Source organism: Polyodon spathula, chromosome 14, assembly GCF_017654505.1.
Source record: "Polyodon spathula isolate WHYD16114869_AA chromosome 14, ASM1765450v1, whole genome shotgun sequence".
Taxonomy (NCBI): domain Eukaryota; kingdom Metazoa; phylum Chordata; class Actinopteri; order Acipenseriformes; family Polyodontidae; genus Polyodon; species Polyodon spathula.
This window is the reverse complement of record NC_054547.1, coordinates 3,233,775-3,261,554: the sequence shown is the minus strand read 5'-3', so window position 1 is coordinate 3,261,554 and position 27,780 is coordinate 3,233,775. Positions and strand designations below refer to the sequence as shown.

Sequence of the window (27,780 nt, the reverse complement as noted above, 5' to 3'; positions counted from 1 at the left end):
ATAAATACTTTATTTTAACCACAAAAATATAGGCAATCTAGATATGCAACCAGTTTTGCAGTTACACTGTTCCCACAGCAGGCACTGTGTAAAATCACAATTACAAAGTTATGCCTTTTCAAAGTTTTGACACAATCATCTCCTCCTATCGTTAGAAAAATAGCACACTGAGAAAATAGTTTGGCACAAAACGTACATATCGTAACACAGGACTTTACAGATACTGGAACTCACAACAGAAAAACAGAAATCCATTTGTTGTTTTGTTAAACAATACATGTAGCAAATGCAGATAAGCATTTTTCACCACTTTTGCAGAACAGCTGTTCGATAATAGCATGCTTAAAATGGTATTGCCAGTTAACTGTATCTGCTTTGAGAAAAATACAAAGATGAAGATTTTAGAACAGCTTGCCAAGTACCGTGAGTGTGTGTTCACAATGTATCAAGAGCATGAGCTGCTGTGCAGGCTGGGAGGTATGTTTTGTGCACATGCCTTGATAGACAACACCAGTAATGGATGGTTTTCCAGAAGCCTTAATGCTACATGGAATCAAAACAGAATGATTTTACGTTTTAAAAATAATTGCATTCTAGCACTGTATCATGCCAGTTCAACTTAAAAAAACAAATACACAAATAAATTGTTTCTTATATTCCCACACATGGGGAAACAAATAAAACATTTACTTATTAGCAAGCTTTTTATTATTATTATTATTATTATTATTATTATTATTATTATTATTATTATTATTATTATTATTATTATTATTATTTTTGCGCTTTGGTTATTTTTGCAATTGTATTAGACACTGCTCGAAACTGGGACATATATAATCTGCTACTCTTCTGAGGTAAATCTGTTTTGTTCATCTTGAATTGGAGCAGAGAATGGCAGCTCAATAAAGGATTGGCTTCATGTCCTGTCTCATCTCTACTGTCCTGGCACGGAACCTGTGCATCCTCTTTCAAGAACTTTTCCTTCTCCCCCTGCTCCTCGGTCGACACCTGCCCCAGGTAGTAAATGTCTCTTTCAGGGCACGGATCATCGAGAAGACTGTAGTCCTGGTCATCAAATGCTTCTGAAAAGCCCTCTGAAGAATTAAAGGAGCGCAGCATCTGTGGGTTGACCTGGGCTAAGTGCATGCAGGACTGATTTTCAACCCCCCACAGATTGTTGGGGAAGGACCCAGAAATGTCTGAGTTGTTAGCGGAGAAGTTCCCCTCGTCGGAGGAGCTGCTGATGCTTTTCTGCTGTTTGTACAGATCACTGGGCTCTCCCAGAATCAGGATGGTGGCATATTCTATTTTGGGCTCTCCTGAACTCTCTGGGTAGACCAACTGCTCCCTCTCCTCTTCGTCAGTGTGGCTGTGTTGCTCAGAAGGGGGGGGATCCTGCTGCGGCTCATGACTCAGTGGGACATTCAAGCCATCTCGGGTCTCCTTCTCCTCCACAATTTGTTTCATTTTCTCAACTATTACAGCTTCGGAAATTCTTTCTGATTCCAAGAGAAGCGGGCCAGATGTCAGCCTCTCGTGGTGCTTAAAGAGGATTTCGATGGTTTCTGCCTAAAATTACAAAAGCACACAATATTTCGCCACTGTCCTTTTGATCTTCAGTTTCACCCCTAAATACCTGAGGCCCATTTGCCCTCAAAACCACCATTTAAATACACTGGCTAAAGATGTACATAAAGCAGAAGCATGTCACAAATTTACTGCAGTGCATTTAATAGCAGCATTGTTCCTTATAAATTAGACCCATTAAACAAAGTGTCAGCATTTCTATTTTAAAGCATTTTTCTTCCAAATGCAATTCATCAAAATCACGTTGGAATTCCCTCCAATAGTAAATTGATAAAGATTTGAATGAAAATTCATTAAAAATAAAAGGCCTAATACAATATCTAACTGACATCATCTGTTTAAAGATCTCTGAGTCAATCCAATAATGTTATTAATGTGGTAATATGCCTTGTATTATGAATGGCTAAATGAGAGAATCAATGAAGACAGTGCAGTCTAATGCTTAAGTTACACTGGGCTCACATGTTTGTTCATTCATTAAATACAAGCAGCTGATCATTGTAATTATTCCTGTTTGAATGTGCAATAAGTATGTCATCTACCTCTTTAGGTAACTATGCTTACTGTACTTCCAGGTTATGTTAGGCGATAGCTGTACAGTTGAAAAGTTGAAAGCTTCTTTTTAATGACAGGATTTTGGGCCATATTTTTAAAGGGTTTACCCCAGTCTTAAATTAACTCTTTTTTTGAAAGCGGTAAAAAACACAGGTTAATTTTACAAACCTAAAACCAAACCACTAAGTTATATATATTTCAGGTTCCCTCAAGCACCCTCAATGTGTTTTGTATCTCGTTTTGTAACATTAACATGATTTGTTTCTCCTTTAATTGAAGAATGGAGGGAATGCTTTGAAGGCCCTTTCTGTCAGACTTCTCCTTTTCTGACTAACACTTTTTTGGCATGCAGTAACTTGTGACAAAAGTTTAGAAAACAGAATGCACTTGTACCTGTTGGTTTTGGATGATAAGGGGGTGGTATGTTTATATTTGCGAAATAGTTATACATAAAAATGATTGCAGACTTACACCTATATGTTCATGTGATACCAAATAATGCGTCAGTGTGAACATTTCTTGACACAATATGCCTTAGGACACTAGTGCAAGGTTAAAGACCTCCCTGTCGCAAGCAATTCCAGCAGTCAGTATGCAACAAGGTCACACACAGTCTTGGCTGCAATTTGAAGCAAGTAAAATGTCATGAGAATATTCCCTAAAGCCAAGAGATAAAGTGCATAGAAGCACTCCAGTCCAGTAGACTCAGCATTGCTGTATTCTTTAATACCAGTACTTTAAAACAGTTGTGCTCAATAGGGCATGGGATCTGTTATAATCCAAAGAGTGCAGCTGTGAACTGTGCATGGCAGGGGAAGGCTGTGAGGTAGACTAAGTAGTGCTGCAGTGTGGATTATACTGTGAGGTTCAAACTTTAAGATAGCTTGTGACTCTCTTAGTAAAACAGGCAAAAATAAAGCACACTATTTATTTATTTATATATATAAATATATATATATAAAAAATGTAATATCACTGTTCTGTTGTGTTACGCTTTGTATGTTTACAGCTCAGTCAAAGATTTATAACATACCTTTTTAAAGTCCACTCCATGAGCCCAGGAGCAATTATTAGGATTAGGCACATCTCTCCAAACCAACTTCTTCATTCTGGCAAGGCAAGGACAACAATAACAGCAATAACTTAACAACTTCCTTTCATAAAGACAGATACAGTAATCCTCCATTCTTCTATAGAGATACACTTGCACACATGCCTGTTTCTTCTAGAAAAAAAAAAATTAAAAAAATTTGAAATTAATCCTTTTGAAATCACCTCACACCAGTTGGGTAGACCCTGGAGTATTTCTGATTTTATATTGCACTGACAAACAAACAACAGTTTGTACCAAATGTGAATGGGCCATAATACTCCTCTGGAAGCTGAAATTGTCTGTAAATTAAGATATGCCATGTTGTAACTATAAACATGGGAAATAAAACCAATGCATTACGCTGATTCGTGGGATAACGGCCAGTTGACTATAAGGTACCTTATGTTTTAAATTATGTCAACAAACACCAGCCGGCAGAGGGCTTTATTCTAATTAGATCTCAATATAGGTCAAGAAAGACTCAAATAGCCGATAGCAAGTACCTGCAGGCCTGACTTTGCAGGCTTTGTTATTAGGGAAAGGTGGCCTGATGTCCTGATAATGGAGCAAAGAGCATCGAAATGTAGAAATCTGTATAAATGGACCTCGAGTTATGTAGTTCAGAAAGCAACTCACTTCACTACCTATTTTCATTTCCATTAACACCCAGTAATGGTCTTGCATCAGAGGCATGCTACAATTTGAGATGTATGGTATAATGGAATTTGCAGCAATGACAGTTTTAACTACAGAAAAGAAGACTCGACTACCAAATACATTGAAAGACAAAACAGGTCGTGTTTGGGTTAAAAGGGGCCAGTATTATTGGGTGCTGTGTAATTGCATTGGTTTTTCAACAGATTTTGACTCACCGGTTTTTAGACACTTTCTTGTATTGCATTTGACAGTGACTCATTGTGGACTATGCAAGCTTCATCAGGAATTGATTAACCATGCATAGCAAATGCAAATCCTTACACTCACCTATCTTGTTAGAGAATTGCAGCATAAGGTTTCACACAACGATTTTTCTATAACATATATCAAAACAACAATAGATATGTATGATAAATGCACATACTGGTGTTGGGAGATTGCAAGCGTCCCAAGCAGAACAACTGAGAGAAAAGCAATTATAAGAAGAAGTATGTAGTCTGCTCCTTCTCCTCTGCTTCTCCCATTGTCACCTGAAAGAACAACACAGACCTGCATCAGTAAACAAAGAAATTGGCTTCTGTGTCCAAGAATGATGGGAAGCTGTGTGTATCACTTGCCTTTATTGTTTATGTAAAAAGCCTCTGGCCGTCCCTCCCCTTCTGGGAATATTGGGTACAGAATAAACCTGTACGCATCATGTACAAAAAAGGCATCTGTAAGAAAAATATGAAATGTCAAATATTTTGGCAAGCTATGCTAAACCAGTTTCATTATCAATTAGTGGCCTGAAACCTAGAACCCTCGAACCTTGAAAACAGTTAGGATTTGTACCGAGAGAGAGAGAGAGAGAGAGAGAGAGAGAGAGAGAGAGAGAGAGAGAGAGAGAGAGAGACCACCACAAGCGAAAGGCAATATCCTAACCAACAAGTATAACAAAAGCCCTCTTCCGACACACGCATGCACACGCACACACATAAACTAAGGCTGCCAACAACTGTCATTACTTTTGGTCTTCACTTTTTCACAACTCAATTTGACATCCATCAAGATAATGGGATTCAAGATATTAAAACCTATGTACCAGTATATACTGTGGTTAAAGTCATCTCCACTTTCAAGTTATAGTTTTTATTCTTATGTACAGTCAGTTTCTCTACTCACAGATGACACCTGGTGACTAAACATTGTAATTACAAAATAATTTCAATACCTCTCTTAAAGGAAAGTTGACTTAAATTTCAGCTAGTCAACTCACCAGCGTACAGCAGTCTGTGTATTCAATATAATAATAATAAAACAAATTTAAAAAAGCAAATCACACTGCAAATGTATCTGTTTAAACTGATCTCATTACTCATCCTACTCCTTTAAAAGCAGTGACCACAGAATAACCTCAATAACCTATAACGTTCAATAAACGGCTTACCACTACAGGGAGCCCCCAGCCACACAAAGTTTAACATTTCAGGGGTCAACTGCATGCCCAGAATCAATGGTGCAAAAACAGGGCTTAGGTTGACGGTTTTTTAATTAGTTCACAGCACATGTATTATTTTACATTATTAAGAATCGAGCAATGCAGAAAACCTGTTTTCATTATGCTGAAATGAAAGTTAAAAGCATTCCGCTAAGACTCCTTGTACCCTGAGAGTTATTACAGTGAGCTATTGAATACAATATTACAAACATGCAAAGTGCAGCACCTGATGACTTTGGCGGCCAATAGCTGTTGAGTAGTAATTTGTGGCCGGAACACTGCCAAAGCCTCCTATACTGTACAATTATTTGATCAAAGTCTTGGAACATTTACATACATCGGAAGATCGTTTCATCACAATGCTTTGAAAGTAAACAAACCAGATAAGTAGTATTTGGCAGTCTGGTTTGAAGGGGCTCGAACCCATTTAAAGCTGTCCTCCCCCTCCTCCTCCTCCTCCTCCTCCTCCTCCTCCTCCTCTCCTCTCTCTTTCTTTTGATGTTCCCATTCAATAACGAAAGACTCAGGAAGAGGGCTGCCTGGTAGGAGTTTCCATGAAAGTGCCGCACAACTGCTGTTTACAATGGATGCATGGAAAGACTGAACACACTGTACTGCGAAAGAAAGGGACATGAGTTCACTATGGTGACTGGTATGGGAAATACACTCATAAATAGCTCTTAATTATAACTCTATATAGACTAATTAGATTGTCCATTAGGCCAAGCATTTGCACAAGGGCTAATAATGTTTTGCTTTTCCACGACTGTGTTCCATTAGGTCCCTGAGCCATTTATGACAATTCAAAGTAACGGTGGATCAAAATAGAAGTACTGATAGGCAGCATTCACAGGATCTCATTAGAGTGCAGGCAAAGCATGTAACAAACAAAGGACTCGAAATATCTCAAACCACAAGATAATTCACATGGTGTACCGTTCCCTAAATTGGTCATTAATTGCCATGGTTAACCATTACCAGAATAGGCTTGGAAAAGACCACAGCCAAACCAATCAGGGTTATCAATGGCTTGTCAAATGCCTGGGTCAACAGCAAATCCGAAAATTCACATAACAGTTTGTCACTTAAGACTTCTCTTTGCAAACTTGGTGCAAGAGTAAAAGCTTAGTCAATACAGGCTACACACTGGCATTCTGTACTGTAAGTGTACAAAAGTCAAATCTTTCTTACTTTTTCTCGCATGCCTTGATACATTTAAAATGTAGTTTTCCGTTGAAGATCCCAAGGAGTTGAAGGCTATGACTGACACACTGTGAAAGTCTTCTGTCCAGGGAAAGCTATAGGCAGTGGGGCTGCTCAGGTCATCAGACCATGTGGAGCCACTGGAGGTTTGATGCTGGACTCTGAAGCCCTTCACAGTACAGAAGACTTCTTTTATATTCAGAGGCTTAAAAATGGTTTTGAAAAATACACATATTCAATATAGGAAAGCAGAAGTCTAAACACAGAAACACAGCATTCAAAAAGTCTTGAACTCATTACTGTCCTACATTAAACGGGCTGATCTTCTCTGCTGCTCTATGAATTATTATACTGTTTCTTCTTTTAAATGAAAATTCTGAAGCAATTCAAAAGTGAGCACTGGGCAATATTATACAGTACAGCTATAAATGTCCTTCCATTTTTTTAATGAGAGTTCTAAAGGTTTTACACTGGGTGCGTTAAGTAACTGAGTGGATCAGAGCAATTTTTTTTTTCGCTCACTCAGTCCACTGCTGAAACCTGCTCTGTAGCTCTCTGAGATGCTCAGGGGGGAGTGGAACTGAGCCTGCTGTTAAGTGGGGTCTTTTACTGAGCTGCTCTGAGCAGCTCACTTACTTACCGCACCTACTGTACTTCAATATATCTCAACTTTAGATAGCGCCTTTCATGCCCTGCAACCCAGAGCACTTATCCTGACCATTCTCAGAATGATTCCTACCTTCAATAACAGAGTAACATTCGCTTGCTTGGTCACAGTGTCCTCGTGGATTACTCTCCAAAAATCTGGACCCCTTGCAGGAGCTGCAGGGGATCACATTAAATCAGTTGACTCACTTACTGAAATCACGTCATCAATGATATTTAAGCAATGGCATCTAAAGGCACAAGTGAAGTCCAGTTTTCAATCTGGATTGGACCCACTATTTCCAATATGGTATGCTAACTTTTGTCGCTTACCCCTAATATCATTAACCCTAGTGTTCACTGGGCTACTCCATGTGCTCCAGTGTCCAGTCCCATTGTGCCTCTTACAACGGACCTGAACCACATATACAACACAGGGATCCGCCACTTCCATCAAAGCCTGTTCATTATATACACTGCCAAGGGTCTGGAAACAAACAAAAAAAAAGAGTCAAATGAAATGAATTAAACTGTTTTATAACGATGTCATGTTTTCAATTAAAATTGTTTTGCAGCATTTATTGTTGTTCTATAGCAATTTTATTTAAAACATGTTTTGGTATTGTCAATTAATTTAAATCAGAATGGGGCGCATTTACTAATCTTCCTCAACAATGTATCATTTTTGTGTATCACCATGTTATGAGATTATTATAAAAGTTGCACGAATGAGCTACTCATCATTGTTTTTTTATTTTTAATTTCTAACTAAAAGCATCTCCTCTTCAGCAGTCTTGCAAAGTGGGTGCCTCAATGCTTTCTGTCACTAAGCATGCTCCTCAACTCATCTTGTGCTGTTAACTGACACGGTTCACATTACATCACAACCTGTGCATGTCGGAAAAAAGCTTTTTATTCTTCAGACACACCTTCCATTTCCTGTCCTGCTCCTCTCCCGAGTAGCGAACCTCAAACTGAAGATCATAGACAGGCAGCTCTCTTCTCTCCCAGGTCACATTCAAGAATCCTTCAGTCCGAGTGATCTCTGCTTTTATATTGAAAGGAGGATCTGGCTTTACTAACAAAAACAGCAAAAAGAATACAAGTTTATTATTAAACTCTCTGGCAAGCAAAACTTCTTTGCTTCCTTCTTCTGTTCCTCTAGATAAATGCTTACACAGCTATGGCCAAACATTTTTTGCATCATCTAGAATTTTAGGATTGAGACGTTGTTTTTTTTTTTTTTTTTTTTTTTAAAAGGTCAGTTTTCCGTTACGGAAAACTACAAAGCAGTATGTAATTCACTGTTAACATAACTTTACTTGGCTTGTTTCACTCACTGTTTTTATTATTCTGTAGGGTGATGCAAAACTTTTGGCCAAGCTGTACATTACAAAGTCAAATTTCCAAGGGGCATAATACATCCTGTATATTCCCATCACATTTCACTCATTTTATGAAACATACTCACCCACATCCATTGGAGTGATGTATGCTGGGTGAGATCTCACTGTTACCAGCTTGTAGTGGATCTCAATCCACATTATGTGGCAAAAATACAGGTAAAGGGGTTGAAATGTGCACTCGTCATGAACGCCGAGCTGGCACTCCTTTGCATCAGCGCCATGCAGGTCATCTTGCAGGGCATCACAAGAAATGTCATTCCTAATACTTAAAAGAGATAATATATAATATTATACATTTTAAATAATATACATTTTAAATCATTCATGAATTTGTTGTATGGCAGCATCTGTAGTTGCAAGTAATTTTGCAATATTAAGTCATGATGTCATTATTATTATTATTATTATTATTATTATTATTATTATTATTATTATTATTATTAGTTGTATAATTCTACAATGGAAAGCTTTCTCTTTTGATCACTTATCCAGTGTACCGCTCCCCTCAGCCCTCTGATGTGTTTACTCACTGGTACATGAACCGGACACTGCTTCCCTGGGGCAGCTGTATTCCATTAGGATTCCAGTTGCAAGTCATGTTGGTTTGGAATCCATTGGTTTCGCAAGAGATCAGAAAGTTGACATCTAATAAACAAACAACATTTCGGTTTAATATAAAACAATGCTGGATACATTTTACAAGTGCTACATGTAGACTGTAATAACACAGTTGTTACAATATTTATTAAATGCACTTAATAATAGAATGTCAAGTAGCAATTTAGTGCGCCTTAGATGATGGCACCCAACAGGTAGTACAGTGCAGGTGCGAAGGCCCCAATTAGCTCATAACTTGTAGAAGTAAAGATACAATGAACATTTAATGTTGTCTCTGTCTTTAAAAGAATGAGTTTGGAAGGAGTACACTGTGGAGAAAGAGATCTACGTCTCCTGTTCTAAGGCTCCAACACTGTTACACTGTTAAGTAGAGAAGTCAATTCAAGTTTCCCATTGTAAAAGTCCATTCTATGTATGTGAAGTGCTGTTTCAGCATAATTTAAGACATATGTAAATATAGAATCTATAGGGACTATATATGCTTAACACAGACCAACAAATTAACTGCTTGGGTGAAGTTGACTGAAAACATTTCCTCTATGACCTGTCTGAAAGGGCTTTCCCAGTTAGAAGGTAATATGGCTAATTTCTATTTTGACTGTAAGCTAGATGACTACCATTTTTCAGCTGGTTAAAGGTGTTGCAATAATTGTGATGTTTCTGTATCTTGAAAAACCTATGAATGTAATCAAATGTTATCATGCAATGGATATAACCATCTGCTAAGAATAATCTTTTATTAATCAATACAGTGTGTAATCTGAATACTCTATTAGAGTCGAACTGTCTGATTCATTATATAAATAATAAAGTTACCACAATTCCCTACAAAGAAGTGCAGGAGTGAAAAAGTGTAAACGTCTCGGTCAATTCAAGACCATCCTTACATAACAGCGGGTAAGAAAGAATAGCCTTGCTGTACTTCAAGCTTACCTACAGCATAGATTTGAGCATAGCGGTAGTTGCAGTCTGATGTTTCGCCTGTTTGCTGGCAACACTGTAACAGGTGATAACTTCTTGGTTTTGATGGGCTCATATTAGGCAGGGTGACCCTGCTCACATGGTCATTCACCACAGAATACAGCTTTTCAGGAACTTTTTCGGATGCATTCAGCCACCACACCACCTTTTTTACACTGGGGCTCCGGTTATTAAATACGCAGTACACAGTTACATTCGAACCAGCAGCAGTCAGCACTGTAGCAGGAATATATGTCACTTCTATGAAAAAAAAAAAAAACAATTGTAAGAAATCTGAAGTATACAGCACTGTACACCAGCACCCTTTGTGGACTTCAGTATCCATGTTCCATTGTTTAGACCACTCTGCTCCACTCTTTAAACTATAATCATGTATGCCTAAAAAGAGAACATACTGGACAGTTTTGTTTTTCCACTTTTGTTTAAAATTATACATATCAGATGTTCAAAAACAATAGCAATAAAAGCACAGATGTTCTTAGATACTGCATTCCTGGAAGCTTAACAAGTAGCTTCTATGAATAAGTAAAGTCTTCATTAAAGAATTTCTACAACTGCTTTTGTAAGGTCAACGCTGCTCTAATGCAGTGCCCTGAGCTTTGCAGAGAGAAATAATGCTATCCTTTTTAAAAAACAATAGCACATTTACAACTGACCACCACCAGACTGCGCTATTTATCTATTTTTCTTTTTTTTTTTTTTAAGTGAAAGGTAAATAATGTAAGAATTGTAAGTGGCAGCATCGCATGGGCTACTTCCTCAGCAGAATGTGGTATACAATAATTCCACACAGTATGCTCTGTGGTGTTTATTCCCTTACTCACCATGCACCCTTATAAAGAGGGGTTCACTCCAGCTACTCCAGAGACCAGGCCCCCTGTCCCTCTTGCAGCGAGCCTGAGCAGTATAATCCAAGCCAGCTTTCAAATCATCAGGAGTCACGTATGCCTCCAAGACACCATCTATACTCTGTGTCAAAAAACAACAAAACAAACAAACGATACCTGGGTGTACAAACTGAATGTAACATAGACCCATTCAGAGGTCTACATCGACTGTCTAATAAAGGTGGTGGATCTAAATAACTCAGCCCTAAAATATCTGTGGCAGATTTTCCATGGACCTTAGTTCACTGTATTGTTGTTGGATATATTAGTGTAATTAGGTGGGTCGATAAATCTACCCCAGGGTTAAACACCCAGCCCCTTGGGCTTTTGTTCAAAGAGATCCAGTCATGTATACTCATACCGTCCAGGCTTTTTCAGTAGCACTTGCAGAATAGCGGACTTCATATTGCAGATCGTAAGGTGCTGGCTCTGGGCTTCTCCAGCTGATCCTCGACTCCCCCTCTGCAGTCATCTCGTACTGCAGGCTACGTGGTGGGTGAGGCTTCACTGTGGAATGAAAACCACTGGTCTTAAAAAAAAAAACTGATTTCAACAACCTGCTTTAACAAATATTGATATGTATCTAAAAAATAAATAAATAAAGCAAATAGAAAAGAAAATAATAAGCAATAAAAAAATAAAAAATTTAGCACAACTAAACTTGGATGTCAATACGTAATAATGTGCTTAAAATCACTTTACCTTGAAGACGGTCTCCCTTATGTGTGGTAATGGCTTTCTTAGCTGAAGCTTAGAGGAAGATTCAACCCAACTAGCTGTCGTGGTACTAGCTGTCGTATGGCAGCAGTCAGTCTATACACGTGTTTTAAATAAAAGGGTTCTACAATTTTAACCCACGTTTTTGTCAGTTCTTTACAAATGATAATGTTCAATTACACGGCATCTCTATGGGGTCAAGAGCTCTCATGTTCTTGCTGCACAGAGTATGCTAAAAAGCCTAGCTGTGCTCTACGGAGTGATTTTCTGTATACCAAGAAGTCTCTTCAAATGATCTGTAATGTTACAAACATAAAGTGTCTCCATATTTTTTCATTTTTATTGAAGGGATACATTATATTATCTACATGTATCCTATTTTGTGTGTTCTGTATCATTATCTATGTTTGTTTCTGCTTAGGTGGTTATATCCTACTAGTATTCCACTTCCAAAATCGGAATTTCTAAACGGAAGGGATTCTGTTTAGAAATTCCAAGCTGTACCTATTGTTTTGGCCAGTGTAACTTACAGCCAACAAATTCAACATATAGCCAGAAGCATACTGTACAGTCAGCTGAATCAAAAAGACAAACAACTGACAAGTATCGCTTCACCAGCTGAAGCTGGTATTAGCATGCTGTAAGTGACTCTAAACAAACTGAAATGATTGTGCTTTATCTAGAGTCCAGCTGGTGACAAGATTACATTACTGAAGTGACGCTTCCTGTTTCCCAACACTGTGTCCTGTTGCTATAGTTTCCGGCCTTCAGTAAACACCCTTTCTGGTGAGAAGTTAATCATAATGTATTTAAAGTGAACACGTAGATGGAAGTAACAAATGTAAAGGGGACTATGGCTTTGCAAAATAAGTGTCTGAAAGTGTTTTTCTTAACCCGGTTTGTCAGTAGCCGACAACATATGAAAGCAATAATTTGAGGTTCAGACTTACCTACAGTACAAGTACATACTGTCGTAGCAACCCCACTCTGTTCACACAGGGAGTGCTGTGACGTGTGTTAATCAAAACTGTAGTACTGTTATCGCAGGAAAACAGGATTTTCAATCCCACAGATAAAGTACATGGCAGAGAGACTCCACATATCATAGCAATGTCTTGAATATTCTTCTGGATGAAACCCAAAGACTTACACAACCTAAACTACGCAAGTAGGAATACAAACCACAGCGCTCTGCTAGTGTGTCTGCTATTGCCTGGTTTACCTACCTGTTGTTTCTTTATATAAATCCTGACCTCACATAAATTGATTTCAGTCTGTTTCCAGTTACCTTGCCCAGATATTGTCAGCATAGTATTTCCAGCAGGTGTGATAAAGAATCAAAATCTCATCTTTTTTTTTATCTCCTCCCCACCAGCTTACAATTTTCTTTCTGCTGAACAGGATAGTGTGATATATGGCACTTCGCATGACATGGCTTTGAACACCTGGTTGCATGGCCAATACACTGCACTTAAACAACTAACAATGCACTTCATTCCAAAAAACATTCATATTTAATTACCAGTATAACAGCTAAAACCAGGCAGTTTTAATTATCCAGCAACATGGTAAATATTAAAGCTGTTTAAAAATTACACAAATTTGGCTTGTGATAGTGTTACATGGACGAGGACAATCACTGTGGAGAAATGTGGCCTGTCACCATGCTCCTGTAAAGTGTATGTTCACACACAATAACTTTAGATTGGTAACTATCTTATTGGAAGAATGAAAACAACAGTATTTGGAAGACAGGGAAAACAATGTGAAAGATATATGTTTAATCAGAAAATTACACAATTAAAAGTGGGTTGATATGTTTTCCACCCCGCTCATTCTCTTTCCTGTTATTTACTGGTTCCAGGATGTTTCAATAAGTAACCCAACTCGGCTCAAAAAAAGTATGTCACTCTAGAGCAGGGGTGGCCCAGTTGGTCCTCATCCTAGTCCACTGTAAATTGTTTTAATTGAACCAAATAAGCCTCCACCCAGACTCTAATGTAGTTATTTATTTAGTTTTACCTGTTACCTGTGATGGAACCCCACTCTAGAAATGTGACTGGATACCTCTCCGCTCCAGGTGACTGTTTGATGATAGTATGTTGTGCACTCCAAAAAATAACCTCCAGAACAAAGAACCCGCTCGTGAGTTCCAGGTTTGGGGTTCAGAGTGTGAGACTCACCAAGGTCTCTTGGAGTGGCTTGCATGGCTGGAGCCTCGACACGGCTCTGGTGATGTGTGACTGATAGGAGCAGGGTGTAGGTGTAATTCATGCTGATCCCAGGTACGACACACTGCAGGGCCTCCTCTCCAGAATAGCCGCATTGATCAGCAGGAATAACAGCTTCTCTGTGTCCCCCAGACAAACCCTCCGAAGAGGAGTCTGATCTAAAAAACACAAAAACATCCATAAATAAAAAAAACAAAGTCTACCTCATTAAGAATGTTTTTTTATGTATTCCTGAATTCTGCCCGTACATATTTATTTAATAATAAATAATCAAACCATTATGTTGCTATTTTATGGTGATTGCATTCTTGAAAATGCATTAAACAGAAAAATGTGCTGTATACTGCAAAGCAGAAGGGTTAAAATAGAAAGTAATGATTTGGCTCTAATTAGTTGTTTTATTCACAGGTAATTCAAAGCCTTTTCCAGTACTGATCCAGTACTGCATTTCCAATGTTTGCTGTACAGAAAATCTCCTGATGCAGTAACTATTAAATAAAAACATGTGCGCCCTTCCGATCCCGTGCTGCTCTTCCCTGCTGTAGCAGCCACTCACAAAATGATTTCATTCAATTTCCTGATAAAACCATAATCAATTGACTCTTTCAGCTGCTCACATTTAAATGATGCTGCAAATATGTCCAGTTTTTAAACTCTGACACCAGTATCTTCCCTATATAGAACAGCTTACACTTACTGATATTAATTAATATGGCAGCCACATAACATATAATCATTAGACCTTCTAGGTGAATGAAGAATGGGCATTCTTCAAAGGCGCTGTACATAACTAACCCAAAGGGTTCTGTTTTAATGTTATAAACAGCAGCTCATTTTAATACCACCGTTATTTCATTTCAATAATTAGTGAGAGTAATAAAATTGTAATACATGGAAATTCATTGCGTATTTTTAATTGGAAGCAAATAACTTACATTTCATAATGCAGCCTCACTGCAGATAACATGCTTGTGCCTGGCAGTCTGCTGCTTGGCATCAGATTACAAGTTAAATGGCTCAGGTTTCCATCAACCCAGCACAGGATGTTCAAACAGAAGACTGAAAAAAATGAGCACAATAGCTCCAAGTCAAAGTGTGATAAAATGAATTAAAAGCAAATCAAGGGAGAGGATTATTACACATATATCATCCCAGTTTAAATGCAGAAAATAAATTGTGTTGCATTTCAAAGTGAGATAAGTGTTTTGTTCTAATGAACTTCACTGTCCCTACTGCAGAAATCATGACTGTCTTAGGCTGCATACATTGACGTGGATATGCTGGATGATGTAACTACTTACAATTGCCCTTGTATATTCCTACTGTAGCTGAAATCATTCAGACATTAAGGGAGAAATAAAAACACAGCCCTTGCATAAGTATCCTATTCCGTATCATCATTCACTCAAATGTCCTAGGTACACAGTGTGCACTCATTTAAAATGAAGGGATTCGGAGAGTTTTTGACAGCTGCAGTTATGTGTTCAGGAGCGTAATCTTTGACTGGCATTTACAGGGTCAAAAAGCTGTGCAGGATTTGTATATTGAATCTACAGGTACCCCTTAGTGACCCACAAACACACACAGGATTGAACAGATGCAAACCTAATGAATATATATGAAAAGTTGGCACACAGAATCATTGCCTGAAGACAAAAAATGATTTTCCTTTCTGACACATTTTTTTGTTTTTTTAAATCTGTTGCAGAAGCGGACTTGTATCTTCTTCATTTTGCTGAATTTCATCAGTAAATTGACAGACAGAGGAGCTATTCATTTATTCTAAACAGCAACAAAGGTTTGGTTTAGATTATTCACATGGCCCTGAAGGTTCTGAAAATCAAACAGTGTGTGAGCATCTCATTAGTGCACCTTCATAAAAGTCTTCAACAGTGTGTCACATGTCAAGAAAGGTCCCTTTTAATGAGTTAAACAATAGCTTTATTTACATCTGCTTTAGATCAGCTGAACAGAAGGGTTTTAAGAATCTGCTGCAGCGTACATATCTTTTATTTTCATTCTATAACTGACACAGATCACAGTGTACATTCAGCAGCTGCACAATTAAATTAAATAAAAAGGTCTAGCTACTGTCAAGCTCGACACCTACACTCCAGTGAAGAAAGGTAAAGACTCACACTCCTGTGCTCCAGTGAAGAAAAATAAAGACTCACACACCTGCGCGCCAGTGAAGAAAGATAAAGACTCACACTCCTGCGCTCCAGTGAAGAAAGGTAAAGACTCACACACCTGCGCTCCAGTGAAGCAAGATAAAGACTCACACTCCTGCGCTCCAGTGAAGAAAGGTAAAGACTCACACACCTGCGCTCCAGTGAAGCAAGATAAAGACTCACACTCCTGCGCTCCAGTGAAGAAAGGTAAAGACTCACACACCTGCGCTTCAGTGAAGAAAGGTAAAGACACACACACCTGCGCTCCAGTGAAGCAAGATAAAGACTCACACTCCTGCGCTCCAGTGAAGAAAGGTAAAGACTCACACACCTGCGCTTCAGTGAAGAAAGGTAAAGACTCACACAACTGTGCTCCAGTGAAGAAAGGTAAAGACACACACACCTGCGCTCCAGTGAAGAAAGGTAAAGACACACACACCTGCGCTCCAGTGAAGAAAGGTAAAGACACACACACCTGTGCTACAGTGAAGAAAGGTAAAGACACACACACCTGTGCTACAGTGAAGAAAGGTAAAGACACATCTACACTCAAGTGAAGAAAGGTAAAGACACACAATGGGATGCGGACCATTGCTTTGCGTGAAATTAATCTTGATCTTGCCAGCTGGCACAGAACGGGTCAGATAGGTGTCTTGATCCTGTACTTTAGAGATACTGTAAACATCACATTTCCTCTGGTTTAAAAGGCATCAAGCTCCTCTTTAGCTCTCTGCAGAAACATGTAACCCCTTTAGACCTTTGAGCACATACTATAACTGGCATTATATGGATAATCAGGATCCATATTAATCAGATTTTTTTTTTTTTTACTTATTTAAATGACAACATCCTTATCTTCATTTTGGACCTTTACTGTTAAAACTTGCAGACAGTTTGTGCACTTCCACTGCATCCCCTCCACTATTCAGAAAAATAATGAAGATACTGTATACTGGTAACCTTAATAAGCAAAGCCAGTTAGAAGTCAGAAAATGGCATCCCACAATAGAAATACATAAATACTACTGTATCATTCAGTACAAATGAGCATTGTCAGGAATCTTACCTTCCATAGCCTTGTCATCACAAAGAGATCTCTGACTGTTAATGTCACTCCAAAGACGGCAACGAGTTTCATTCCTGATGCCTGATCCAACCAGATCAGTATTATTGGGGTTCATGGCACTTTCCTTGTTTGATTGCTTGTTAATGTTGCCTAGACTTCTCTGAGAGGGATTTATTCCTGCATCGGTCTCATTATACAGATTGCAGGACAATGAAAAGTGCCAGGGAGGAATCCGAAATGCATTAGCGTCTTCATCAATAAAAATCTGAGCAACGGCACCTGAAGATGGAAAATGACAGGCGTTACTGTACAGTAGTGTTTACTGTGCTTATCCAATACCTCTTTACACTGTATACTGTAATGCAAAACTTTTCAAAGACACTGAGACATTTATTGCACATTAGAAACAAATACATGTTCTATTGATTTAGATGGCATTTCAGAGACTGGTCAGAATATATTATATTTTCACACAAGATGCCGTAACATTAGCGCTGCTTTTTTATTTTTATTTAGTAGTCAATTGTTTTTATCATTTCCTCCTCAATTTGGAATAACCAATTATTTTTAGGCTCAGCTCACCGCTAACGCCCCGTGCTGACTCAGGAGCGGAGATGACGAACACACGCTGTCCTCCGATGCGTTTCCCGTCAGCCGACTGCTTCTTTACACACTGCAGACTAACCATGCAGCCACCTCAGAGCTACAGCATCAGAGGAGAACGCAGCTCTGGGCAGCTTACAGGCAAGCCTGCAGGCACCCGGCCAGACCACAGGGGTCACTCGTGCTGGTGCACGATGAGCTGAGGACCAGTGGATCAATGGATTATTTATGTGTGGTTTGAATCTCCAGTAAACTGGAGAATATTCTCCAATATCAAGTGCCTAGGCTTCAGGCAGAATCATTATATAAGTCACTTCACAACAAAAAGGTTGTGTTTGATGTTAGAGTTGTACATTAGGGTAGCTAGTTTGAAAAATACTGTGTGGGACTCACTACAGGTTACAGCTGCTGTTATTACAGTATGCTTGTGATTTGTTTTGTCTCCATCATTGCTGGCTTCAGTGTGTTCAGAACAGTTCATAAACTACCAGTGCGTCACATGGACTTGGGTTCCTGTGATCATTATGTGAGACTGAATGTAAATGGGGTCGGAGACACAGTGATATAATACTGGATAAAGCCTTTGAAATCGCCCTCAAGAAAGTCACTTGAGGCCAGGCTACTTTGTCATTTTTTTGGAGCATTTTTAACAGGCATTTTAATTTTCTCTTTAACTCTGTTGTTATGATAACTTACTCTCATTTTGTTAACCGCAAAAGTTAAGTCTGAATGTGTTCAGATTTTTTCAAAGAAAACTGTATTTTGTACTTACTGGGTTAAGAGGATTACACCTAATTACTGTGCCGATGTACTGAAATAAAAGCGTAAATATCGCCAGACTCCAACTTTCACTAATGAGTTGATACATCATATAAACTATTTCAAATGACTGGGTACCATATCTAGCACCAAAAAAAATAGGGTAAATTTTGAAAACTACGCAACTGCACAAAATAAGAACATCTATGGGCTTTTTTCATTATCCCCCAGATCAGCAAACTTGTCTGGGGACTAGTTCCTCCCTCTGACTGAATCAGACCCATCATCCAGTGCTGAGCCTCAGCACCACTAGCTGTGACAGCACTCAGCAATGGAACCTTCTGGGTGGAATGCTCAACTAACAGGCTCACCCTCAAGCCCCCCACTGTGTTTGCTTTATTCAGCAGTACTGTTTCATGAACACACTTTAGAATGGAAGGATTTAGGGGTTCACTTCTGCACAATTTAGAGAGCTGGGGCCCGACCACGGTCACATTTGTGATTTTGTAAAGCAGCTGGATAAAGAAACTCCTTGTATTTGTTTTATGTTTCACTGTTTATGCTGTATGTATTCTGCAGGGCTAATTGAGAGATCGTAGAAACTGAGATGAATGCATCGTCTGCAGTACTGTTGTGTAAAGAGCTCTAATGTTCAATGTTCACCTTGAATGGAACTAGTTGGCATCTAATTTGGAAGTGTGTAAATGCTGCACGTACCTATCACAGAATTATGATATTGAAGTTTGGTTCTCCAGCTGTGATCAGCATTACGGAAGCATGGTTTTGATTGGTTAGTTCAGAGTCTACTGTACTGTATGTCTTAAATCCGCTTGGTTAAACATTTTGAAAACAGCAAAAAACAACACGCCGTGGTAAAGCATGTGTATAATCTGAAATTCATTTTACAAGTAGACACTTACCTGCATGAAGAGCTGCAGCCAAGCATAGGAGGCAAAAAATCTTTTCAAAAGAACCCCTGGACAGGAAAAAAAGTATTATCAAAAATATACATACAGCTGTGTTTGGAGTTTCAATATACTTTCCATTACAATTAAACGATGATCGTTCAAAGCCGTCACCCTCTACCAGTGGTGCTTTCCATATTTAATTGATGTATTTATTTTGCATTAAAAAAATGCTTGCTACTCACATTATTCTACTTGCAGGCATTCATTCTTCATCTGTATGACTGCAAAACAAGATGGTAAAACTAGCATCAAACTGTCCAGTTTTTAATTTCGACTTTAGCTGATTGCAGGAGTCATGTAACCAGACATTCAATTACATGTAGTCCCCCCAGTATCAATGATAACTGGAACAATCCGGCATATGCTTCCTCACCAAGGACTGTGCATCTTAAATGTAAGAGGGGTGATCATTTTCTGGTCCTTCATACAACCTCTTATTCTAAATAGTGTATTCTGTGGTCATAAATAAAAGTACCTAATTAATTTTAAAAAAAAACTGTTAATTAACAGTGAACTGGAGCAAGACGGCTACAATTTTTTTTTTCTGTCTGAAAACACTAATGTAAATGTGGCTGTTATAATAATAAATAAAATAAAAAACCTGTACAATATGTTCTTTATTCTAGTTTCTAAATAGACAATATGATATGTTAACATCAGTGTATACATATATTATATATATATATATATATATATATATATATATATATATATATATATATATATATATATATATTAGTAATTTAGTCTTTTATTTTAATACAAAGTCATATCAAAGATGAAAATTCACATAACATTATAAAGAGCGGGAAAATAGCTATACTTTTCACATTTTTTATTACAGTGCAATTTACCAAATATTTCAAAAATAATTGAAAAAGTGTGGACAAGCGCATTGTGTTAGCTGAAAGATTGTTATCTATTAAAAAAAAATAACAGCTGAGAATACTGAGCACATCACCCAGACCTCATGCCCTGACAGCCAGCAGGGGAATGAAGTTCATACAAATCCTTAGTTGTGTCTTATGATATATGGGTTGCCTGGCATCAATGTAAGGATTGCTTAATTAAAAACTACAATAAAAGTTAACCTCTGAATAATTTGACTGGCAGGGACAGCCTAACATTTTATTTCATTGAAAATTAATGATCCGTGTTAAAAAAATAATGAAAACCCTTTCTCCTTTGACAGATTCTACAACACATACATAAAAATGGATCATATTTTCTTTCAAGGTTCTCTGCATTTAAACAAGATGAACATCTGGGCTGATGGGAAATAGTTAGTCATACGCACCTAGCCTGACTCTCCTAGCCTTCAAAAATACATTGATGTTCTTTGCTTATGAAATTAAAGGCAGTGACTGAGCAAATTGGTTTGAATAGAGAGGAGCCGGTCCTAACAGAGGGAGGTGCTGGTCAGTGTAGAGGGCTGCTCTCCTGTAAGTGTTAATATAGAGAGGAGCCGGTCCCAACAGAGGGAGGTGCTGGTCAGTGTAGAGGGCTGCTCTCCTGTAAGTGTTAATATAGAGAGGAGCCGGTCCTAACAGAGGGAGGTGCTGGTCAGTGTAGAGGGCTGCTCTCCTGTAAGTGTTAATATAGAGAGGAGCCGGTCCTAACAGAGGGAGGTGCTGGTCAGTGTAGAGGGCTGCTCTCCTGTAAGTGTTAATATAGAGAGACTCCGGACCCAGCAGAGGGAGGTGCTGGTCAGTGTAGAGGGCTGCTCTCCTGTAAGTGTTAATATAGAGAGACTCCGGACCCAGCAGAGGGAGGTGCTGGTCAGTGTAGAGGGCTGCTCTCCTGTAAGTGTTAATATAGAGAGACTCCGGACCCAGCAGAGGGAGGTGCTGGTCAGTGTAGAGGGCTGCTCTCCTGTAAGTGTTAATATAGAGAGACTCCGGACCCAGCAGAGGGAGGTGCTGGTCAGTATAGAGGGCTGCTCTCCTGTAAGTGTTTGATTTTAATAACCCTGGTACACACATTCGAATTCGAATCTCTGTCGTTTCGTGTACTGTCATTTTGAAAAATGCAGTATCTTTGGCACAATAAGCACATCAGAAAATCCAACCAACTGGACACGACTCATTTTATCACAATATCAAAACGTTTATCTATATCATTTACACTTCTCTCCAATGCACCTTCCAGCTTGCTTACATCTCTAAAGGTATGGTAAAGGTCTTCTGCAGGCACACAAGCTCCCTCCATCAGTACAGCCAACTTGTTTATGTTTATAGTGAATTAGAAAGACAAGCTCTAAACATTATATATATACACACACAAACACACACACGCACACACATTGTACCTGAATTGAATACTCACATGCCAAAGTGAACTAATCAAAACAATTATTAATTCGAAAAAAACAAACATTTTAAACGATTACAAAATGACACTTTTCATTAAATTGTTTATAAAAGGAGTTTATTTTCATTAGATATTAAATGCACTAACCCTGCGTTTACATACTATTAATGCAGCACTGGCGATAGCATTTGAAATGTCTCAAAACAGCACGCGTGTGTGTCGTATATCTGACGTGCACTGTTTAACATGTTTAGTAATTAATGACCACAGCTACAATTTAGCAGAATCCTACTCCAAAATTATTCATTATTAGCTCGGTTGTTGGTTCATCTCTGCGCCCCCTTTTAATAATTGAAGATATTAACTAAGCATTTGCAGTAAGTATCTCACTTCAGCATTTAGTGCTTTACTGAATTAATTTAATTACTTCAAAAGGTGCAGAAATTTAAGTACGTACGGTGTTTCACTCAGGGTAGAATTTTTTTTAAATTAAAAATATAATTGGTAAACAGCATTATACTGTTTATATCGTTTTTTTTCTCAAATAAATAATACCGTTTGTTGTTGTTGTTGTTGTTTTTTGTTTTTTGTAGCTAATTTACATTTACAATAATTGGAAATTTTCTGGTAACTGACGTTACATTGACAAGTCAACGGTAGTATAGAGGTCATCATCATCATCATCATTATTATTATTATTATTAGTAGTATTCAGTATGTTAGTTGTGTTCACAGTTAATTAACCTAGCTGCTCGTCTCCTGTGTGTCTTCAATAATGACAAAAACTGTACTGATGCTGTCACAATATAAGGAAAAAAACCTGCGTGGAATAACGCTTTAAATCTCGAAACACTTTAACGTGCATTCATTTTTATTAAAGTTAAATGGAAAATTCCCCACAGTTTTGATTTAAAAAAGAAGAGTACGCGTCCTACCTGAGCGCTGGCAGGGGTTGTCGCTCCAGCAAGGCGCTGTGAAAGTGATTGATGTAGCGACGCTGCGCACGCGGCTGCAGAGACATACTACAACTCCAGATAAAATGAATTGACACGGCTAGAGGTGGAAGAGATGGGGAGAAGGAAAACTAGACACTCCTAAATAACGCTCAGAATCATCACTGAGCCACAGCGCCGTCTGACAGAGTGAAATTGGTGCATTATGTGATGTGCGAGTGAGCCATTCTTTCAGGTCTCACGATTACGCTTGGGAAATGACCAGGGTCTAACAGCAGCAGTGTGGTGAATGAAAGCATGCACCTTACTGTAGTGTAGCTAGTAATCTACATTTTAATAAACATCAGAAACTGTCCTTCAGCTGTACTTTAACTATACCTTAGCTGATATTTAAAAAGGTAACAAAACCATGACTTCAAAAATAAAAACATTACCTCTCCTTAGCAGAACATGAAAACAAAAATCTATAGGCAATGTACTTGTAACTGAATGAAACCCATTCATCCTGCCACACTATGCAGGTACAGCAGAAACACTCCCCGTACAACAAGTATAAGGATCCCATGTTGGATTCACTTCTGTAGTAAGAGTTTGTCATAGCTTGTATAAAACCAACCTTGTTTTGTTTTTTGGTGCACTACAGTACAGAAGGGGGTTCAGAATTCTTATAAACCAAAAGCAAGGTTGAGAACCACCAACAGTCTAATATATGCAATGCATCTCAGGTAACACAAACTGTCACTGCAGGAGAAACAGGGTAAGCTGCTCCCCTTTCACCTCAATGAGAAGCATCCTCACTATTCTCAGAAAGACACCCTAGTCTGGTCGTTTTGTTCGTTTTACTATGTTAATTGCACATTTGCCAGCTGTCCTTCATTTCCCTGTCCTACAAAATGGATGATGTCAACAAATGAAACAAAATGATCTCTCTCTCTCTCTCTCTCTGTCTCTCTCTGATGAAAACATTTTGCTATTCTTCTCTCTCGCCACTACTGTAGTTTCACTGGTCCATTTATCTCAGTTTCCCCACAAGCATTCTTGCCCTGAAGTTAAGACTGTTTTACAATTGCATAATTTACTCAATGACATCATCATGCTGCCCCTTGTGTATAACATCATGTTTGAGTGTGCTGGAAAAAAAAAATGTAAGCACTGTTCACAAAGGATGAGCTGTTTGCTCATATCCAGCTGTTTTCAAGTACTTCATGTTATGTTAATCTAACTCATTGACTGGTTTAATCATATGTTCTATCTAACTTGTCTAAAGCAGTTGGTGCTATTGATACCTATCAATTAGTGGCAGGATATGTAGTGAACAAAGGCATGCCTAACTAGCAGGTCCCTATTAATAAACTATTACAGTGCACCAAATCGTACGTGTTAACCAGCATGCTATTAATATATGAATACAACCCACCGTCCGTCCGTCCCCGCCAAGAATTTGCTAAAGTGTCGATCCTCCAACTTTAATGAATCTGATCCTGCAAGTCAAGCGAAGAGTATTGTGCAAAAACGCATGTTCATCTTCCCTATTCTTCACTCTGTATGGTAATGAGAAAAAAATGATTTTTGTCAAAACTGATCAATTAAAATAACTTTTGATCTACAGGGTATGGATTTGAGATGCAGCATCTATTTACAAAGGGAGCTGGGGACTGCATGCATACCCAATCAGTTACACATCACTGCATCCGTGCTTTCATTATAAAATTGTTAAAAGTGTCACTGCTCAGTAAGAAACTTGGGTTTGCATTTGTTACTTCTCTTTTACAAAACAAGCCCTGTTTGTACAATGCAGATTTATCAAGTAGGTGCCACACATTCCAATGCACACACTCTCTACAGCAGGGGTCTCCAACCCTGGTCCTGGAGAGTTACAGGGGCTGCTGGTTTGTTTCAGCTGAGTTCTCGATTAATTAATTGCACCAATTTTTGGATTAATTAGTTAAGATTAACAGGTGGTAATAGGTACCACCTTGTAAATTATAGTTTATAACTATTACAGCTCCTTAGAACTACACTCGCAAGGTTATTTTTCTACAGTTGAAGCAGCCAATGACAGCAGGAGGGGATTGATGAGCAGGGGATTGTTTGATTTAAAATGCAGATTACTTATTATTTCCAGAAAATAATGGGAGTAGGCTTATTAGGATGGCCTTGATAATATATTTTGTTACCAGAGTTTATTTTTCTTATAACGATTTATTTCTTGTATTTGCATGCTTCAGGCTTCCAGCTCTCAAGTCCTGGTTTTGAAAGCTTGAAGTGAAATAAATTTAGTTTTTTCTCAACCTTTATTCTGCTCTTGCAAGTCTCTCCATCAAAATATAAGTCTAGATCCATTCTGATTGGTGCAATATCTTATGGAAATGGAATGCTATTGTAGCACAGTTTTCCTGTCGTTGTTGATGTATCCAGCCTATATGAGGCTGAATTGGCTCAAACATCACCCACCAGACTTTAATCTGACAAGGCTCTTTCACTACTGTACCATTGCCGTACAATTAAGCACTGCATAATGTAAATCAATTTATTGAACAACCTCATTTGGTAGTGACTTTTATGGCTGTCTGTCCAGCACTGTTATTGACTGTTATTCCAAGTTTTCCAATAAGTGCATTGTAGTCCCATGCAAGTATTTCTCTTGCACTAAGAATATGGTCCTTTTGTTGCAGTCTTTGTTGCATGAAAATTTGCAGAACCACAGGAACGGCACATGTGCTCTACTAAAACCAAGCAGTTTCACAAGTGCTCTCAGATATCCAGTGCAACAGCCATACACTGCCAACAAGGGCTCCTAATAAACATGCCAGCTGGTATTGTCTCCATAGCATTGCACATGTTGACCCTTTATTATTGTATTATATCACCCAAGGCAGGATGAAAATCAATGCCTTTTCAATTTCCTCTACCATCTCATTCCTATTCCTAGTACAAAACACACAAGCAGTTGCAGAAGTTATTAAAACATCAATACAAGTTTAGATATGCTTATTCCTGAAGGGGAGGGAGTGTTTAAAATGCTTATTGAAGATGCATAGATGCTTAAACGGAGGAGAGTAAAGCTGTTGAATCTCTATGCTCTTGTTTGTGTGAATCAGATCTAACATATTCTGTGATTCATCTACACAAAATATTGGGCTGCAGAGTGTTTTGCCTTTCTTGGAAAGGACAGTAAAGTGCTTTGGAATGTCTTTGAAGGAAAGGAGCTACATCAGCAAGGTTGTCGTTTGTTTGAAGGACTATATACATGTGAGGTGCAGATCCAGTGAGGTCCTGTACATATTGAAGGTTCTTTTATGTTTCACCCTATTGTTAATAGTAAAAGAAAATATAAATATTGGGGTCTAGTCAGTTGATCTAAACAGTGGTGGCTATTAAAATTGCTTTTTTTCAATCTCAGCACCTACAGGAAGCATTGCCTGAGAGGCAGATCAAAAAATATAAAGTAAGCTTTTGAACTCAATGTGTTGCTTGATATAGGAAGTCAGTGAATGAAGCAGGCAATCTGAGTTCAGTATGACTTAAAGTACCTGCTAGGAATTGCCACTGCCATCTGAATCAGTCTATCTAACTCAGCGTGTGATTCTGAGCTGCAGGTGATGGGCGGCACAGCTTGATGCTTTTGTTCTGATTATGTGTGGCAATATATCTAGGGAATTGAATCCTTATCTTGTAATAATAACACACTGCCCGTAAACAAGTATTATCAGGTATTGAAATTGTTTTCCAATGAGTAGGTTGCAAAAACACGAAAAGGTAGCATCAGACTTTTCAGGGGAAAAAAATGCAGCACATCACAAGTCTTTATTTCAATTCATTATCTTTCTTATAAGACAAGCGAAATAAGACGAAAAGCCAATAAAAATGCCACCCAGTGAAGAGATGGAAGGTGGGAAGTTATTTTTTTTATTGTTAATTGTGCAGTGATAGTTTAGTGATTCAGAGGGCAGGGTGAATCACTGACTGGATTTATGAGGCAGATCTGGAAGACACCCCTGGGTCCTGACATCTTCTATCTAGACAGTCTGCCTGAAAGCTTTGACTTGGAAGGAAACATAGCGCTTCTTTCAGAAATCCCATCTCTATCTTTGTTTCTTTTGCACGGTATATCTATAGTGTCTGTACTACTTTCCAAGACATCTGGCCACGTCCACTTGGTTACATTAGCTGCTAACGCTTGCCTGCTTGACTGTCTTACAGTTTCTAACAGTTCTCCCTCAGAATGCATTACTTATGAAACTTTATGTACATTTTCGTACTCAAAAACAAATAGCTTTGAGAATGCTCTGGGCCTTTGTGTATTCATGCCAGCAATTCATTTCTTTAGTTTTTCTCACTGAAACCTGTTCATTTTCTAGTGTGTTAGTATTGAATATTAAAGAAAGGTTTTGTTTCAGTTGTTTTTTGTAAATGTCTCTGTGAGGCAAGTAGCATCCTGGCTTCATCAAGCAGTGGCAGCATCAGGTGAATGACTCTAGAGCAGGAATGTGCAAAGGAGAACAAACACGTTTTTATAAACAAGGGAAGGCTGTTATTATTTTTAAGGTCTCACTGGCGTATCATCTATCATCCACCAAGCTCTCGGTCAAAACATGTGGTACATAATTCCAGACATGTATGAGGACTGCATCAATGAAAATTAGCTTTTCAATTAAGCCTTTCCTACATGGAAATGACTTTAATAAGGGAAGCGAAAAATGTGATCTGTTCCTTGTTCTCTGCCTTTATGTTTACCATATTATTTTGGCACGGTATTTTTGCACTTTTTCCATGCCTTTCCCGTGGTTATACTATGCATTTACCCTGGTTTGCCGTGTTTTTAAATACGCTTTACCACGATGTCACTGTGTTTTACAATGCTTGCTTGACCATGTTTTCACTGTGCTT

At 38.4% G+C, this 27,780-nt stretch overlaps 1 protein-coding gene across 5 annotated transcripts in view; it reads right to left on the bottom strand.

The window, feature by feature from the left end:
• Positions 1 to 5: 5 nt before the first annotated feature.
• The window catches only part of LOC121327039 (leptin receptor-like), a 35,885-nt gene continuing 8,110 nt past the window's right edge, over positions 6 to 27,780 (bottom strand). For 2 of the 5 annotated variants that reach the window (XM_041270812.1, XM_041270813.1), the window contains 20 exons: positions 24,308 to 24,431; positions 19,810 to 19,848; positions 19,580 to 19,635; positions 17,298 to 17,576; positions 14,996 to 15,119; positions 14,013 to 14,218; positions 11,474 to 11,619; positions 11,050 to 11,194; positions 10,178 to 10,465; positions 9,157 to 9,271; positions 8,692 to 8,891; positions 8,150 to 8,298; positions 7,554 to 7,707; positions 7,315 to 7,397; positions 6,564 to 6,780; positions 5,753 to 5,986; positions 4,513 to 4,608; positions 4,320 to 4,425; positions 3,179 to 3,254; positions 6 to 1,572 (listed from right to left, as the gene is read on the bottom strand). In XM_041270812.1, coding sequence (XP_041126746.1) covers positions 775 to 1,572; positions 3,179 to 3,254; positions 4,320 to 4,425; positions 4,513 to 4,608; positions 5,753 to 5,986; positions 6,564 to 6,780; positions 7,315 to 7,397; positions 7,554 to 7,707; positions 8,150 to 8,298; positions 8,692 to 8,891; positions 9,157 to 9,271; positions 10,178 to 10,465; positions 11,050 to 11,194; positions 11,474 to 11,619; positions 14,013 to 14,218; positions 14,996 to 15,119; positions 17,298 to 17,576; positions 19,580 to 19,635; positions 19,810 to 19,829 — 3,492 coding nt within the window. In that variant the 5' untranslated portion in view covers positions 19,830 to 19,848; positions 24,308 to 24,431 and the 3' untranslated portion in view covers positions 6 to 774. Of the gene's footprint in view, positions 1,573 to 3,178; positions 3,255 to 4,319; positions 4,426 to 4,512; positions 4,609 to 5,752; positions 5,987 to 6,563; positions 6,781 to 7,314; positions 7,398 to 7,553; positions 7,708 to 8,149; positions 8,299 to 8,691; positions 8,892 to 9,156; positions 9,272 to 10,177; positions 10,466 to 11,049; positions 11,195 to 11,473; positions 11,620 to 14,012; positions 14,219 to 14,995; positions 15,120 to 17,297; positions 17,577 to 19,579; positions 19,636 to 19,809; positions 19,849 to 22,872; positions 23,315 to 24,307; positions 24,432 to 27,780 lie in introns of those variants that run through there. The other 3 variants (XM_041270814.1, XM_041270815.1, XM_041270817.1) reach the window with 2 other exon arrangements.